We start from the raw sequence: 17401 nt of genomic DNA, 5'->3' as shown, positions 1-17401 counted from the left end.
CAGATCCCACTCCTAGCCTGGGAACTTCCATAAGCTGTGGGTGTGGCCCTTGTTTGGATGATGTAATAATTATTTCTGTTACTTAAGAGAAAAATATTCCTGTAATTCAGTCAGAACTTTGTTATAAGCTAGCTTAAATATTTTAAAATTTAGAATATCAATTATTTTTTTTCAAGTAGAATACAGTAGGTTCCCCCCTTACTGCTTTTTTACTTGCTACGGTTTTAGTACCTGTGATCAACTGAAGTCTGAAAATCTTAAATTGCACACTGTTCTGAATAGCATGATGAAATCTTTTACCATCCCCCCAGGATATGAATCATCTCTTTTTCCAGTGTATCTATACTGTGCATGCATCCCACTGGTTAATGTATAAGGAAAAACTATACACATATAAGGTTCAGGACTGACTATTCGAGGTTTTAGACATCCACTGGATAAAGGGGGAACATATCCCCCATGGATAAAGGGGGAACCACCGTATTAAAATATAAATGTATTTCTAATGTTATATTCACAAGAATTACTTTCTGAATAAGATGAATTATTATTCTTTTTTGTCTTTATTTTTAATCAACTTTTGTATTAGAAATCCAGGTTTGTCCTTTTTTTTGCTTATGCAGGGTTTCAGAATTTTTTTAAATCATAATAGGAATTTTGGTTTAACACCAATTCTATGTGATCTTTCTTTATACCTAGAAAATGAAAATTGAATTAGAACAAGTTAAGCAACAACTGATGGTAAGTGAAAAAAATTTCCCCCCCTTCAGAATATTTTACTGATTCCAGGAAAGTATTCATTACAAGATCACTTTTTAAATATTTTTATTCTCTTTAAAGAATGAAACTAGTCGAATCAGAGCAGATAATAAACTGGATATCAACCTAGAAAGGAGCAGAGTAATAGACATGGTAATGTGCTTTTAAATGTATTTTCTTGATTACTTATTCTTTTTTTAATTCCTTTTGGTCTTTTTTCTTTTTAACCTCCTGATAAACCGTATCCTCTAGTTTACAGATCAAGAAAAGAAACTTATGGAAGTAACCACAGAGTTTACCAAAAATGTAAGCTACTGTGTAAAAGTTTGTCTTCTTTTGTATAGTTCTCACACCTTGTGTGGTAACTGCCTTTATGTGTATCATTTTATAAGTTTTGACTTTAACAAGCTAGCCCTATAGAATCCCTGATTTCCTCATGGCTATTATAGTTAACCACTCCTTCGAGGGAAGCTGCCACCAGGTGGATGATAATATCTGATCTGTGACTTCTGAGTGAGAATCCAGTCTTTACCATACTTTTTTTTTAAATTAAACCATTTTGATATGGAAAAAAAACTTTTTTTAAAGACATGGCATCATAATTAGTATTTAAATGAGTGCCTAGGTTCGATCAAATATTACCTTTATTTAAAAATAATAGTAAATATTTATTGAGCACTTATTATATAGCAGATACTGTTTACTCACTTTTTTTGTCTTAACTTATTTAATCCTCATATCAGCCTCGGTGAGGTAGGCACTCTTACTTCCATTTTACCAATTTGGAAAATGCGGCAGAGGACGTTAAGGTCACACAGCTAAATAGTAGAGCTGGTATATGAACCTGTGTTCTAACCTCCATACTCCTAACTACTGCTTACCTCACAGTAATCCTAAATTGTAATCATTACTTAATCTCTATGGCTGAGGAAAACCCAGCTTTCTGACTCAGGTTTGTTCTTTCCTTAAAAATAAAGTCACTGGGAGTTCCCGTCGTGGCGCAGTGGTTAACGAATCCGACTAGGAACCATGAGGTTGCGGGTTCGGTCCCTGGCCTTGCTCAGTGGGTTGACGATCTGGCGTTGCCGTGAGCTGTGGTGTAGGTTGCAGACGCGGCTCGGATCCCGCGTTGCTGTGGCCCTGGTGTAGGCCGGTGGCTACAGCTCTGATTCGACCCCTAGCCTGGGAACCTCCAAATAGCAAAAAAAAAGACAAAAAAATAAAAAATAAAAAAAATAAAGTCACTGGGTCTATATTCTAACATGAGACATCACTCTTGATTATAATTCAGTAGAAGTAAAGGTCCCATTTGCCCCCGCAGCATGCAGGAGTTCCCAGGCCAGGGATCAAACCCATGCCACAGCAGTGATAATGCCAAATCCTTAACCGGTTGCAGCACCAGAGAACCCCCCATCTGCCTTGCCAAGTAGCTGGTTCCCTTCTCTTACTTCTTGGCAGATAGAGGAGATAAACAAGGAAGTCAGCAAATTCTCTCACAGATAATTTTTGACCTCTGAATTTATCTTATTTCTCATCCTACCGCTTAATCCCTGTGCACCTGGCACTTAGTGTTACCCAACAAGCATTTCTGCCATTTCCTTTAATACTGATGCCAATTCATATTACAAACCTGGTTGGTTTTTCCTTTTGGAAAATATATTTAAAGTTTTAACCATGATATTCTAGGGACTTTATACATATAAAATGATAGTTCTATGACTAATATTTTTGCTTCTTAGTTTATACTCATATATTTAGGTCTCAAATACAGGAGATATTGCAAGTCCAATTCTAGACCATGGCAATAAAGCAAATACTGCAATAAATTGAGTCAGACAAATTTTTTGGTTTCCCAGTGCATATAAAAGTTAGACTATGCTGTAGTCTGTTAAGTGTGCAGCAGCGTTATGTCTAAATAAGTAATATCCATACCTTAGTTAAAAATTAAGAATTGTGGAGTTCCCATTGTGGCTCAGTGGTAGTGAACCTGACTAGAATCCATGAGGATGTGGGTTCAATCCCTGGCCCCACTCATTGGGTTAAGGATCTGGCACTGCCATGAGCCTTAGGTGTAGGTTGAAGACCTGGCTCAGATCTCATGTGGCTGTGGCTGTGGCTCTGGCATAGGCCAGTGGCTGCAGCTCCAATTCAACTCCTAGCCTGGGCACTTCCATATGTTAGAGATGCGGCCCTAAAAAGGAAAAAAAAAAGTAAGAATTGCTGAAAAGATCTAACCGTCTTCTGAGACTTCAGCAAGTGGTAATCTTTTTGCAGTAGTAACATCAAAGATCACTGACCACAGATCACCGTAATAAGTATAATAATAATGGAAAAGTTTAAAGTATTGTGAAAATTACCAAAATGTAATACAAAGAGGAGTTCCCTGGTGGCCTAGTATTAAGTATTCGCCACTGTCACTGCTGTGGCTTAGGTTTGCTTCTGGCTTGAGAACTTCCACATGCCACAGGCATGGCCTCCAAAAAAGTGACAGACATGAAGTGAGCAAATGCTGTTGGAAAAATGCTGGTTAGACTTGGTTATCTTGAGATTGTCACAAACTCTGAATTTTTTTAAAAAATGCAGTATCTGCGAAGCACAATAAAATGAGGTATGCCTGTATCTTATTAAGGTTTTTAGTAGGATGTGTCCAGAATATGAATAATCCTAAGTAGTTTCCAAATATCAAAGTAGAAGGAGTATTTTTTGCTAGTTCTTAATGTTTGTGTAATGTCTTCTTAATATCACTGCCCCTTTTTACCGTATTTCCCCATTTAAAACTTTCTTAACACAAAATGAGCCCATAGTGAAGGTTTCTAAAGTAAATTTTTGTCCATAATATGTAGGGACAAATTTTAATTATCTTATTCTGAATTACTACAGGATACCAAAACCAGAGGTATTATTTCAGAGACCAGTAACAAAATTGACATTGAAATTGCTTCTTTAAAAACGCTGATGGAATCTAACAAGCTTGAGACAATTCGTTATCTTGCAGGTAAGGCTGTGTTTGTCAGAAACAGATAGTACTGTCATTTGATTCTCAATCTGTTAGCCCTTACTTCCCAAGGTAGTCATGGGGCACAGAAGAAACAAAAGGAGCTGTAATAGGTTTCCTTTATTGTTTGGTCCCTGGCAGTGCTTGGAGAAAGTTTAATAGGCATTAAGTTTAGGATGTAAAACATGCAATATCTGGAGTTCTTGCTGTGGCGTAGTAGGATCGGTGGCATCTTGGGAGGACTGGGACTTGGGTTCGATCCCCAGCCCACCACAGGGGTTAAGGATCTAGTGTTGCCACAGCTGTGGCTTGGGTTGCCACTTCAGCTTGGATCTGATCCCTGGCCTGGGAACTCCACAGGCTAGCCAAAAATGGAAGAAAAAAATCCAAAAAACCAACCATGCAATATCCGCATCCACCTAATAGTAAAAAGCATATGGACGTCAAAGATAGACATAAACACAAGTACAAAATGATACAAAGATAAACTGGGTATTCCACAATGAAAAAAAAATGAAAATTTTTAGAGAAAGATCACTAAAATTGATATAGGCCATTAAAAACCACCACAAGCAAAGGAGTGAAAATTACCTCCTATCTTGAATACAGCTGACAGAGTAGAGATACTACCTAAAATTAGATTTTTTTGTCACACATTGAGTTCCTCAAGTACTGTGTGACTCGACCCATTACAAAGCCCAAAGTTAGGAAGAATGCCCTAGTCAGGTAGTAGTTTTCTTTTTTCTTTTTATAAAAAATTAATATATTTTCTTTCTAAATTGTTCATATAATTCAAAAGCATTATAGTAATAGTGAAAGCCCTCTCCTTCCCCATATGTATTTAGTCTTATTAGCATATATCTTTATAGGCTTTTCCTTCTGTATGTGAACATTACAGATACAGATTTTTTAAGTAGCAACTAGACCCTACAGACTGCATCTTTTAAAATGTAATCAAATATCTTGACTATCTTTCTACACGAATACATATATAGACATCTTTTTACTAGAAAGCACAGTATTCTATTGCATGAAAAATACCAAAATTTATTTATCCAAATCTCTATTACCAGACATTTTGCTCTCAATTTTTTCATTATTAAAAACAGTATTGCACACACACACATACCCTTGTGCCTTCATGCTAATATTTCTGTATAATAAATTGTTTCTGCACATCTAAAATTTGGGGTCCAAAGATGTACATATTTAAAATTTTCTATATTATTGTTGTCCAAAATAAAATTGCTGATTTCTACCATCAGTGATTTTTCTGGGTAGCCAATAATTATGTTGAAGTGGCAGCAGGAGTAAAGGGGGAGCCATCAGCTGAGGCACACCTCTGCACCCTCTTTCTCTCTTCCATTTGAATGGCTTAGCTTCTGTCTCTTTTAAATACTGGGTTTCCGCTAAAGATCCTTTTGGGTTTTGTTTTTTTGTTTTTATCTTTTTGCCTTTTCTAGGACCGCTTCCCGAGGCATATGGAGGTTCCCAGGCTAGGGGTCTAATCGGAGCTGTAGCCGCCGGCCTACACCAGAGCCACAGCAACACAGGATCCGAGCCACGTCTGCAACCTACACCACAGCTCATGGCGACGCCAGATCCTTAACCCACTGAGCAAGGCCAGGGGTTGAACCTGCACCCTCATGGTTCCTAGTTGGATTCATTAACCACTGTGCCATGACGGGAACTCCTGCTGAAGATCCTTTTGAAGAAAATGTTCTAAGGCTAAAACAAGTTTTGAAAGCCCCTATCTAGCGAAGTCTAGAAGTACTGGAGATCTTTTTGGGGGAAATTCCAAATCATCCCAGTTTAGAGTGATCATTCCCACTTTCAAAAGAGATCTCCAGGCAACTCAGGTTTGGAAGTGTTTTGTATTCCACTCAGATTCTTCTAGTGTATTTCTCTTAAGAATCAATATCTTAGTTAAAAATAAAGTCCCTTTTCCCTCAGTTTGAACATGGTGATGGGCTCTAGAAAGTTTTCATTCAGTCGTGGATATATACAAGGCAGACTTACAGACTTAGTGGCAGTGGGAATGGAAATCAGCAAATCTGTTCAGGAAAATACTGTTCCTGAGTTACCTTCCTTTCTTTTTTTCACTGAGGATTTACAACTAACAGTTCTGAAGGCACTACTCTATTTTTAAAAAACAATTATTACTACTTTGGAGTCAAGTATACATGGTGTTGAGTCCTGCTTCTCCCACTGGCTAGCAGTACAACTTTGGGCTTGTTGCCTCCTCTTTACAGCAGGAAAGCTGTCACCAACCTCATATGGTTTTGAGTATGCAATTCTTCACCGTACTTCCTGGAACATGGTAAAAGCAGGATCAAATAAGAGAATGAATACTTGACCAGTGGCAACAAGACAAACTCTTTAGTGTCATTCTTCTCAAATGTGCAGCTTCCCACTGTATCATAGACCTAATCCTATTTCTTAAAATTAAGGAAATAATCATTAACCAAGATTCAGTAAGTAGTAGGATCAAATGGGATAGTGTATAATTAGATTTACATATTCAAAATAGGGTTAAAGGCTGCTTCTTGTGTCTTTAATCTAGGAAGTCATGGCTATTTAAACAAACTAGAAACTAAGTCCTTAAAAGCTTCATCCAAATAAAAGCTTCATCCAGATTTCCTTTTTTAAGGAGAACGGAAAGGTTTTCTATCTAGAATGATGTAACATAAAGAGTAGGCAGTATATTAAAAAGCCTGATGCATTTTCTGCCTTTTCTTCTACTTCACTGAGTTTTTTTTAATGATTTTCATTAATATTTCATTATTTTTTTATTTTTAAACTTTTAGCAGTTGTGATTTTTTTTTTGGCTGCAGCATGCAGCAGCTTGATGTGGGATCTCACTTCCCATACACAGGGATTGAACCCAGGCCACAGCAGTGAAAGCACTGAGTCTTAACCACTAGACCACCAGGGAACCCCCTGAAATCATTTTCAAATGTACTGAAAAGGCAATTAAAATTTCCTCATGGATGACACAGATTCTGTTTTACTAATGTAGGTAAGGAAGGTAGGTTTTCACTTAAAAATTATATCTAAAACTAGATTTTATAATTATTTAGTCATTGTTATTAATGCTAATATTAATGACTTTAAATACTGTTTATAGATTCTAACTGACACAATCTATACTTTAAAATTACTGTCATCCTTATTCTGGTTTAAAATACAGAAAGTTTTTAAAGAAGAAATGATATTAATTCTGCCCTAACAGATATCCTTTATCCTTAGCTTAATTTTCCAGGGAATGAAAAACCTTAGAAAATTGATTGGATTGTTATTTGCTTTTCATTTAAAATTTAAGATGACATCATTCTGTTTGTCTCTTCAAGATCATCACAAATGCATGACCTATAACTTGGTTTCTTCTTTTCACAGCCTCAGTGTTTACTTGCCTGGCAATAGCGTTGGGATTTTATAGACTCTGGAAATAACAGGGAACATTCTATATTATGCTCCTACTCCTGCTGCTGTTGACCTCTTAGAACACTCTGCCAGGATGGATTTACTTTGAACACCGAAAGTTGCAGTATAAACTTAATACAAGATTACTTAAAGTACATATGGACTAAAAAGAAATGTTTTAGAATGGGAAGGTATATTTTTTCTGTTTTTTTATATGTCTTTATTTTATGTTGGAAACATGCCATTCAAAACCAGATTGATTTGAAATAGAAGGGCTTTTTCTCTTTATCCTCTTGATAGCTCATAGAAATTGAACCAGTGTTTTTCTTGTGTTCACATGAACAACTGTAAATTATACAGGCTTTGGTATCTGCTGCAAATTTGAAAACTATTCCCAAGCCTATATACTTGTTACTGTATTCACCTTTCCTGATAACTATTGCACAGTTACCTTTTTATATAAAATATTATTATAACAAAGTTACTTGGATTTTTAAAAGCAACTTACCGCATAGCTGGAGTTGCATTTTTTTTTTTTTGGTAATGAACTGAAACAGTAATTTTAAAATACATAATCTAGGACAAGTATATGACACTCAGTATGAAAGCTGTAGAGTTGCCAACTCTTGAACTTCATTACATATATTTAAAATTTTTTTGGAGTTCCCATCATGGCATAGCAGAAATGAATCTGACTGGGAACCATGAGGTTGTAGTTCGATCCCTGGCCTTGCTCAGTGGGTTAAGGATCTGGCATTGTCGTGAGCTGTGGTGTAGGTTGCAGACACAGCTTGGATCCTGCATGGCTGTGGCTGTGGCATAGGCATAGGCCAGCGGGGCTGCAGCTCTGATTAGACCCCTAGCCTGGGAACCTTCATATGCTGCGGGTGCGGCCCTAAAAGGGACAAAAAGACAAAAAAAAATGTTTTTTATATAGAAACCGTTTATCCATGCTTTTCAAGAACCCATCTTAAATTTATACATAAAACAAAGCTTTTTAAAATTCAGCTCATGTCTATTGATATAAAATCCCTACTCAAGAAAATCATAGGGAATTTCATATTTTGTTGTTACTAGTTCTACTTTTTGTCTTGGATAATAGCATCTATTAATAGTATATATGTAATTTCAAGGAAAGTACAAAACATTTTTATCTCAGACCTTCAGTTTTATCCAAATTAAGAGTCCAAGACCAAAAAGTGCTAATCATTGAAAAGATTTCATAATCTATTATTAGATACTCAATGATCCCTATCACTTATTTAGTTATAAATAGGGAATCTGAAGTGTAGAGCATCAAAAGATGGCCCAGCAAGGGAGAACCAGAGGCTTTCCAACTAAATTTTCTTCAAAGATCTAACTCCTGAATTGTTTTCAAAACCAACTCTGTATTTTAACATTATCTAGTTGCATTCTGATTCATTTTTATATCAGAATCCTCTGGTGTAAGAAAATTCATGCCATACATGTAGATTAGTTTACTTTGGATTAATAAAGACCATATAGGTTCCTTTATAACGAATTCTGCATTTGTTCACTCAGTAAGAATTCCTGCTATGAGCCAGACCACCTGCTCGTCCCCATGTGTACAGAGTGAAAATGGCTTCTTTCTCATGGAATTGGCAGTCTTAGAAGATAGACAGTAAACAAGTAAATTATTCATTTGTTACAATGTAAAATAGGCTAAAATATAGAGAGGGAATACTTCTTTCCTCTCTGTGAAGGGAAGCTCCAGTAGTGTAACATTGTAATCACTCTTCCTTCAGCCGCCCTGCCCTAGGTGATTAAGTGAGGTGAAAGGAGAAACAAGGCCCCAGTAGCCTCACCATTTCTCCCCATTCCTGTTTGGAATCCACCTGTCTACAGAGAGCATTCATTCTGCTCTGCTCCTGTGGGGTCAAGCTCAGCCTCTGCAAGGTGAGGCCTGCTCTAGTACAGTGATGCTTGGGACGAGGTAAGTCTGTCCAGTACGTCTGGGGGTTCAGTGATAGGTTTACTGTATTGATGATATTAGCCATATTCTCCAATATCAGTTTTATTGGTAAATAAAGGTATTATTTAGGTCTTTATATCAGTTCATTTGTTTTGAGTTTATTTTTGTATGTGGTTTTAGAGAATGTTGTAATTTCATTCTTTACATGTAGCTGTCCAGTTTTCCCAGCACTACTTACTGAAGAGACAGTCTTTTTCTCCATTGTATATCCTTGCTTCCTTTATTGAAAATTTATTGACCATAAATATGTGAGTTTATTTCTGGGCTCTTTGTTCTGTTCCATTGATCCATGTGTGTGTTTTTGTACCAGTACACTTTGATTACTGTGGCTTTTTAGTATTGTCTGAATATTGTCTGAAATCTGGGAGGGTTTTGACTGCAGCTTTTTTTTTTTTTCCCTCAGAATTCCTTTGGTTATTCTGGGTCTTTTGTAGTTCCATATAAATTCTAGGATTATTCTAGTTTTGTGAAAAATGGACTGAGGTGCAATTAGAAAAGAGGTTTGGAATAATTTCTATTCTCTTAAATTTGTCACAACTTGTTTTGTGTCCTAGTATGTGTCTGCCCTAGAGAATGTTCCATGTGTGCCTGAAAAAAATATGTATTCTGGTTTTTTTGGATGTAGTGTTCTGTAAGTATCAATTAAGTGTTTTGTTGTGTCATTCAAGATGTGTGGTGCCCTACTGGTTTTCCGTATGAAAGATCTGTGCATTGATACAGTGGGGTATAAGAGTCTCCTAATATTGTGTTCCCATCAGTTTCTCCCTTTATGCCTGCTAGTATTTATGTATTTAGGTGCTCATGTGTTGGATGCATATATGATGTTAACAAGTGTAGTATACTATACTTTTATGTATTGATCCTTTTATCATTACATGGTGTTATCTTTACGGCCTTTTAGAGTCTATTATTTTGTCTGATAGGATTATTGCAACCCCTACTTTCTGTCATTTCTATTTGCATGAAATACCTTCTTCCATCCCTTCACTTTCCATCTGTGTCCTTCACTCTAAAGTGGGTCTCCTGTAGGCAGCATATTGTAGCTTATTGTTTTATTATCCAATCTGCCACTCTCTTTTGATCAGAGCATTTAGTGCATTGATATTTAAAATATTGATAAGTATCTATTGACATTTTAAAACTTTTTATCCAGTTGACTTTGTATTTCATCTATGGTCCTTCTTTTTGTGTGTCTCCTTTTGTGGTTTGATGAGTTTCTTTTGTATTATACTCGAGAACCTTTATTTGGCTTTTGTGAAGTCTACTTTTATATTTTTGGTTTTCAAGTATGTTAACCCATTACTCTATACTTGCTGGTTATTGCATAAGCTCACATTCTGAAAGACCTGTTTTCTTACTCCCTTCCCTACATTTTGTGATTTTTGATGTCCCCTTTTACATCTTCATGTTTTTCCCTTTTACTGTTCATTGTAGCTATAATCGCTTTCACAGATTTTGTTTTTTAACCTATGTATTGGCTTATTTATTTTCAATAGTTTATTTATTTAGTTTTCCTATATGATTTTCTCTTTCCTGGATTCTTGCTTCTTTTCTGGAGACGGCCTTTTAATATTTCTTTTAAAAGAGATTTAGTATTGCTGTATTCTTTTAGGTTTTGCTTATCTGAGAAATTTTTTCTCTGTCCTATTCTAAATCATAATCTTGCTGGGTAGCGTATCCTCGGTTGCAGGTTTTTCCCCTTCAGGACTTTGACTACATCTTACCACACTCTTCTGGCCTGCAGAGTTTCTGTAGAGCTATCAGGTGATATGGGGATTCCCTTGTAACTGCCTCGTTTTCTCTGGCTGCCTTTAGAGAATCCTCTTTTTAACTTTTGCCGTTTTATTATGATATGCCTTGCGACGGGTCTATTTTGGTTTATCTTGCTTAGGATCCTCTGTGCTTGTATGTGGCTATTTGTTTTAACTTTGGGAAGTTTTCAGTTTTAATTTCCTCAAATACATTTTCAGTGCCCTTCTCTCTTCTTCTGGGATCCCTATTATGCATAGATTGGCACATTTTATATTATTCCATAGATCTCATGTGTTGCTTTCATTTTTCTTCATTTGTCTTTCTGTCTGCTATTCTGATTGGGTGATTTCCATTATTATCTACAGATCACTCACTCATTCTTCTGAGTTAGTTTGCTTATTGCCTTTAGTTTGGTTTTCATCCCAGCAATTGAGTTGTCTAATTTTGATGGGCTCCTCTTTATCGTTCCTCTTACAGTGATCCACATTTCCATCAATAGCCTTTTTTAATTCCTTCAGCATTTTTATTACCTGCTTTTGAAGCTGGAAAACTGGAGAGGTCTGTTACATTGTTCCTTCAGGGGCTTTCTCTTGTTCTTTCAATGGGACTAACTCCCCTGCCTTTTATTTTTCTTTTATTTCTCTGACTCTGAATTTAGAAGAAGCAGTTTTCTACCAAGGTCTTGAAAGGCTGTTTTTATGTGGGAGCATTCCTATGTAGCCTGCTTGAGTCCAGTATTTTTGGTGCTGGCCTTTGTCTCCTTGACAGGGGGTGTGTTTGGCTGTGTGGTGACCAGAGCCTGCACTCGATGTTGAGTGGGGCTTCTTTTTGTTCTATGGATGTCACAGCCCTGTCAGGAGCAGGGTCTGCTCCCTAGTTGCACTAGAAGTCCCCAGATCCAGTTCTGTGGTGTGACGTAGGCAGGACTGGAGTGCTCCTTTTATGGAAAGAGCCATTGTGTATTCCTCCCCAGAGGCTGCCCACTGGGACGTGAGAGAGCCTCTGATGGCTCCTGCCACTCAGTGTGTGTACCCACAAAGGTCACGGTTGCTGGCTTTGCCCTTTTGGGGCTGCCTCAGCTGGGCCCTGGGAATTGACTTGGAGCATGCATGACCATCAGCTCATAAATCCACTGGTGCCACATCCCTTAGCCTGCAGACAGTCCGCCCAGAGGGCCCTCAGGCGCCCATATGGTCCCAATCCAAAAGTCTTCCAGAGCTGCCAAAGCTGTGCCCCAGAAACCACAGTGAGATAGCCAGCAGTCAGCTCAGATTTCAGCTCTGCCTCCACAAGCAGGCACCCACAGAGTTCACACCCCACCCTAAGCATGCTGATAATGAGGCTGTGGTATCAGATCTGAGCTCCAGGCTGCACCTGCCCCATGTGCTGTTGGGCAGTCTCCATACACTCAGAGTCCTCTTCCCCAGGTCTGTCCACTGAAGCCTCAGTTTTAGCTGCAGTCCCTGGGCACACCAAGAGATGTGCCTCAGCCTAGGAAGTACAGCAATACTGACCACCACCATCTGTGTTCATCTTTCCCTAACCTGCAGGGCCACAGACCAGCTCCCATGCCCTCACCAGCCTCTGACGCTCCCCGTCTGTCCTTGCAGACAGCCCAGCTGATGAAGGACGTTCCCTGGGTGAGGGAAGCTTTCTTCCTCCACAGCTCTGATTCCTCTTCTCCCTTTTCCCTTTGTCTTGCCTAGATCACATGGGGGCTCTTTCTTACAGCTTTGGTTGTAGGAGATCTTCTCCAAGCTCTCATTTGGTAGGTATTCTGTGAGAGCTGTTCCACATGTAGATATATTGTTGATGTATTTGTGGGAGAAGCTAAGCTCCATGTCCCTCTACTCTTGCCATCTTGGACCAGAAGTCCCCAGTTTCTTTTTCTTTTTAGGACTGCACCCCACTGTGGGCAGTGTATGGAAGTTCCCAGGCTAGAGATCAAATCAGAGCTGCAGCTGCCAGCCTACACCACAACTTGCGGCAACACTGGATCCTTAACCCACTGAGCAAGGCCAGGGATTGAATCTGCATTCTCAGGGGTATTAACCCACTGAGCCACAATGGGAACTCCCCCAATATTTTTTAATACAAAGGAAAATCATGAGGCAATGGAAAAGTCTCTGGTGACCAACACTGAAATTAGTGTCATTTTGTAGAATAATAGCTACATTGACTATACAGCAGCAAATATACTAAATAATATATCAACTCACCAATCTTTTGTAGAAGTCTTCTTAGATAGATGATATTATCCACATTTTTATAGCAGAAGAAGCAAGCTAAGTGAAGTTAAGGTCACACAATGGTAACTTCACACAGGTGAAGTCGCCAAGATCACACACACAACAGGTAAGTCAGACTTTTAACTCTAGATTTCATTTGCTTACTTAATACCCAAGTCATCTCCAAGCTGACTTATCTCAAGGGATGGGCTATCTACTGAGGCATGGAAAAAGGTAGAATTTCTGTTTATATCTCTTTTCTAACACCTTTTTCACTTCCATTTTTATGTTTTATTAACAAAATATAGCATGATAAATATTTGGCTTTTGTCCCCAGTTCGTGGCAGATTTCCTGAAACTCATAATATCCCGAATGATGGGGTGATTAGGAGTTTTTGTTTTTCTGGCACATAGCTCCTAAAATTCTCAGACTCTTAGGAGTGACCCCTTGCATAGCTTCAGCTTGGGGGATGACTGTCAGAAAGATCAAATCATGATTACAGAGATGGAACTTTCAGCCCCCATGTCCACCTCTGGGAAGGGGCGGGAAAGGAGAGGAGCTCTAGGTTGAGTTCGACCACCAGTGCCAACCTGATGAACATCCAGGTGCTGGGAGAGTAGCACACCTCCCACCTACCTCTCACGTCATACTTTGCCTTTTACATTTGGCTGTTCCCGAAATGTATCCTGATCCTAAATAAACTAGTAATAGTAAAGTGGCTTCCTGAGTTCTGTAAGTCACACTCTGGGTAGTGTCAGAATTGAATTGTTGAACACTTGGTATCTGGTGTTCAACAATTAGTTTTTAGTCTTGGAAAACACACCTAATATGAAAATAATGGATATATGTGATTTTTAATTAAATAAATATACATAATTTGAGGACATCATTAGGCTCAAAATAATAAAGTTTAAATAAGCTTTATTTCTCTCTTACCTAGTTCAAGCATAAGTATGTGTCAGGGTCCAGGTTACTTTTTCTTTTTAAAATTGACATATAGTTGATTTACAACATTCTGTTGGTTTCAAGTGTACAGCAAAGTGATTTTTTTTTAATTGTTTTCCATTACCGTTTATTACAAGATATATCTATATATAGATATATCTTTTTTTGTCTTGTTAGGGCCATACTCGTGGCATATGGAGGTTCCAGACTAGGGGTCAAATCAGAGCTGTAGCTACTAGCCTACACCACAGGCACAGCAACACCAGATCCAAGCTGCATCTGCAACCTACACCATAGCTCACAGCAGCGCTGGATCCTTAACCCACTGAGCAAGGAAGGCCAGGGATCAAACCTGTATCCTCATGGATGCTAGTCAGATTCATTTCTGCTGAGCCACGATGGGAACACCGTAAGATATTGAATACAGTTCCCTGTGGTACACACTAAATCCTTGTTGTTGATCTTTTATACCTGGTTGTACACATCTGTTAATCCCATACTCCCAGTTTATCCCTCCCCTTTGGTAACCATATATTTGTTTTCTAGGTTTGTGACTCTGTTTCTATTTTGTAAATAAGTTCATATATATATATGTTTTTTTGTTTTTTTTTAATGGCTACACCCACAGCATATGGAAGTTCCTAAGCCAGGGATTAAATTGAAGCTGCATCTGTGACCTGTGCCACAGCTCCAGCAATACTGGATCTCAACACCCAGCACCACAGTAGGAACTCCTTTACTATTTTTTAGATTTCACATATAAGTGATAGCATATAATATTGGTCTTTCTTTGACTTCACTCTAAATCTATTTGTGTTGCTGCAAATGGCATCATTTCATTCTTTTTATGGCTGGGTCGTATTCGATTGTATATATACCACATCTTCTTTATTTATTCATCTGTTGATAGACACTTAGGTTGCTTCCATGTCTTGGCTATTGTAATTAGTGCTGCTATGAACATTGTGTGCATTTGTCTTTTTAATCAGAGCTTTCGTCTTTTCCAGATACATGCCTTGGAGTGGGATGGCTGGACCATATGGTAACTCTTTTTAGTTTTTCGAGGTGCCTCCATACTGTATTTCATAGTGGCTGCACCACCAACCATGTAGGAAGGTTGTTCCCTTTTCTTCACACCCTCTCCAGCATTTGTTATGACTTTTTGATGATGGCCAATTCTGACTGGTGTGAGGTGGTATCTCAGTGTAGTTTTGACTTGCATTTCTCTAGTAATTAGCAATGTTGAGCATCTTTTCATGGGTCCAGGCTCCTTTTTATTCTTACTGCTCCACCATTTATGGTGATGCCCTCATTCACAAGGTTCAGTGACTCATTTCAGAAGAAAAGGGCAAGATGTGGGGAAAGCCCTTTCCCTTTAGGGACATGACACTAAGTTTATACACACCATTTTTGCTCACATTCTGTGGGCCACAACTTGGTTTGTTATGTGCAAAGGAGACTGGGAACCTAGTCCTTATCCTGAGCACCCACAAGCCAGGTACGTACTAATACTCTGGAAAAGAGGGAGAGGAGCTACTGGGAGACAGCCAGGGAACTCTGCCACAGGGCGCCTGCTTCTGTTACAGCACTCTTCTGGTATTTCCTACCTCACTGGTACAGACAGAGACTAGAGATACGGCCTTGATAAAACTGGAGCAAGTACAACAAACTATTTCCAGGGTTGGGATTACTTTAAGGTCCCCAGGCTAGAAGGAAAAAATAAGGCTGTGTGTAGTTCCAGAAGCTGAGGGAAATACTGGATTTGGGAATTCCAAGAAGAATGCAGACTCTGAAATTTCCCTCCCAATGTTAGGATCCTAGCTCCACATTGCTGAGGGACTCTTGGCAAATTACTTCATCTCCACATATTGACTAGCATACCTGTCATAGAGCCATGGGGAGAATTAAGCAATAATACATGTAAAGGACTTGGCACAGATCACACATAGTAAGTGCCCAGTAGATCTTGACAACTACTTTTACTGCAGATTGAAAGCCTATGGGAAACCACAGAAAAGCTGACAATATGACTATAAAGGTTACCAAAAGGATACGAACACTTGCTTATAGGCTCCAGACCAGGCTGAACTGGTCTTAACCATCACATGCACTCATGTCAGGGCAAACTGGTCCTAATGATACTGGACCAAAATGGCCTTTAGCGTCCATGTGAGACACCTGCCAGGGTCTAAAGAGGGGCAGTCTGGTGTGTGGTGAGAAGGTTGTTGCCAGTGAAGCAAGCCCAAAGCCAGTAATCAAATCTTGAGGGAGGAGGCAGAATCTAGACTTGTGCCCCAAGAGAGCCACTCACTTGCTAGCTCAAGAAAGGAATAGGTGGAGTGAAAAAAGTGACGGAATTGAAGGCAGAACTGAAATGAAAGCCATGGTTGGTTTTTGATCAGCAAAGTCACAGGGGAAAAAGAATAAAGCCACATGTTTTTCAGCCTGTCCTATTATTCCTTTCTTATAAAGCTTGCAAGACAGAACACTGGTTGATTTCTAAAACAGATTATTTAAATGTGTATTTTCAGCAAACACATTATGGGTTTTTTTAAAAATTTTTCAACAGCTGATTTCCATTCTATATGAACTTTCCTTAGTGAGCTATTTGGTTGTTATTGTAAAGTTGTCCTTTTCCAAAACTTAGTGGTCTTTTTCTCCCAAGTTCAGATGCTTTTTAAAAATCAAGTAATTTGACGTACAGATGGCCAACAGGCACATGAAAAGATACTCAACATTGCTAATTGTTAGAGAAATACAAATCAAAACTACATGAGGTATCACCTCACACCAATCAGAATGACCATCATCAAAAAAATCTACAAAAAAAAGTGCTGGAGAGGATGCAGAGAAAAAGGGAACAACTTTTCTGTAGTCTTGGTGGGGTGTAAACTGGTGCAGCCACTATAGAAAACAGTATGGAAGTTCCTCAGAAAAACTAAAAACTAAGAGTTGTCATATGATTCAGCAGTCCTACCCCCGGCATATGTCTGGACAAAACTGTAATTCCAAAAGACACTCGCACTCAGTGTTCATAGCAATGCTGTTCACAACAGCCAAGACATGGAAACAACCTAGATGTCCATCAACGGATGGATTAAGAAGATGGGTGTACACAGAAGAAAGAAACAGGAGTTCCCATGTGGCCTAGCGGTTAAGGATCCAGCAGTGTCAGCTGCAGCAACTCTAGCTGTTGCTGTGGCACAGGTTTGATTTATGGCCCAGGAACTTTCATATGCAATGGCCATGGCCAAAAAAAAAAAAAAAGGGGGTGGGGGGGAGAGGTGGTATATATACGCAATGGA

General features: G+C 38.7%; 1 protein-coding gene across 5 annotated transcripts in view; it reads left to right on the top strand.

Annotated features, from left to right (window-relative positions):
• The window catches only part of CCDC90B (coiled-coil domain containing 90B), a 32963-nt gene extending 23717 nt beyond the window's left edge, over positions 1-9246 (top strand). For 3 of the 5 annotated variants that reach the window (XM_047752580.1, XM_047752584.1, XM_047752581.1), the window contains 6 exons: positions 700-741; positions 841-912; positions 1012-1065; positions 3640-3754; positions 7151-7368; positions 8720-9246. In XM_047752580.1, coding sequence (XP_047608536.1) covers positions 700-741; positions 841-912; positions 1012-1065; positions 3640-3754; positions 7151-7206 — 339 coding nt within the window. In that variant the 3' untranslated portion in view covers positions 7207-7368; positions 8720-9246. The remainder of the gene's footprint in view (positions 1-699; positions 742-840; positions 913-1011; positions 1066-3639; positions 3755-7150; positions 7369-8719) is intronic. The other 2 variants (XM_047752582.1, XM_047752583.1) reach the window with 2 other exon arrangements.
• Positions 9247-17401: the final 8155 nt, after the last annotated feature.

Source organism: Phacochoerus africanus, chromosome 11 (genome assembly GCF_016906955.1).
Source record: "Phacochoerus africanus isolate WHEZ1 chromosome 11, ROS_Pafr_v1, whole genome shotgun sequence".
In the NCBI taxonomy this organism is placed as follows: Eukaryota; Metazoa; Chordata; class Mammalia; order Artiodactyla; family Suidae; genus Phacochoerus; species Phacochoerus africanus.
The sequence above is the reverse complement of the archived record's forward strand: the minus strand, read 5'-3'. Positions and strand labels throughout refer to the sequence as shown.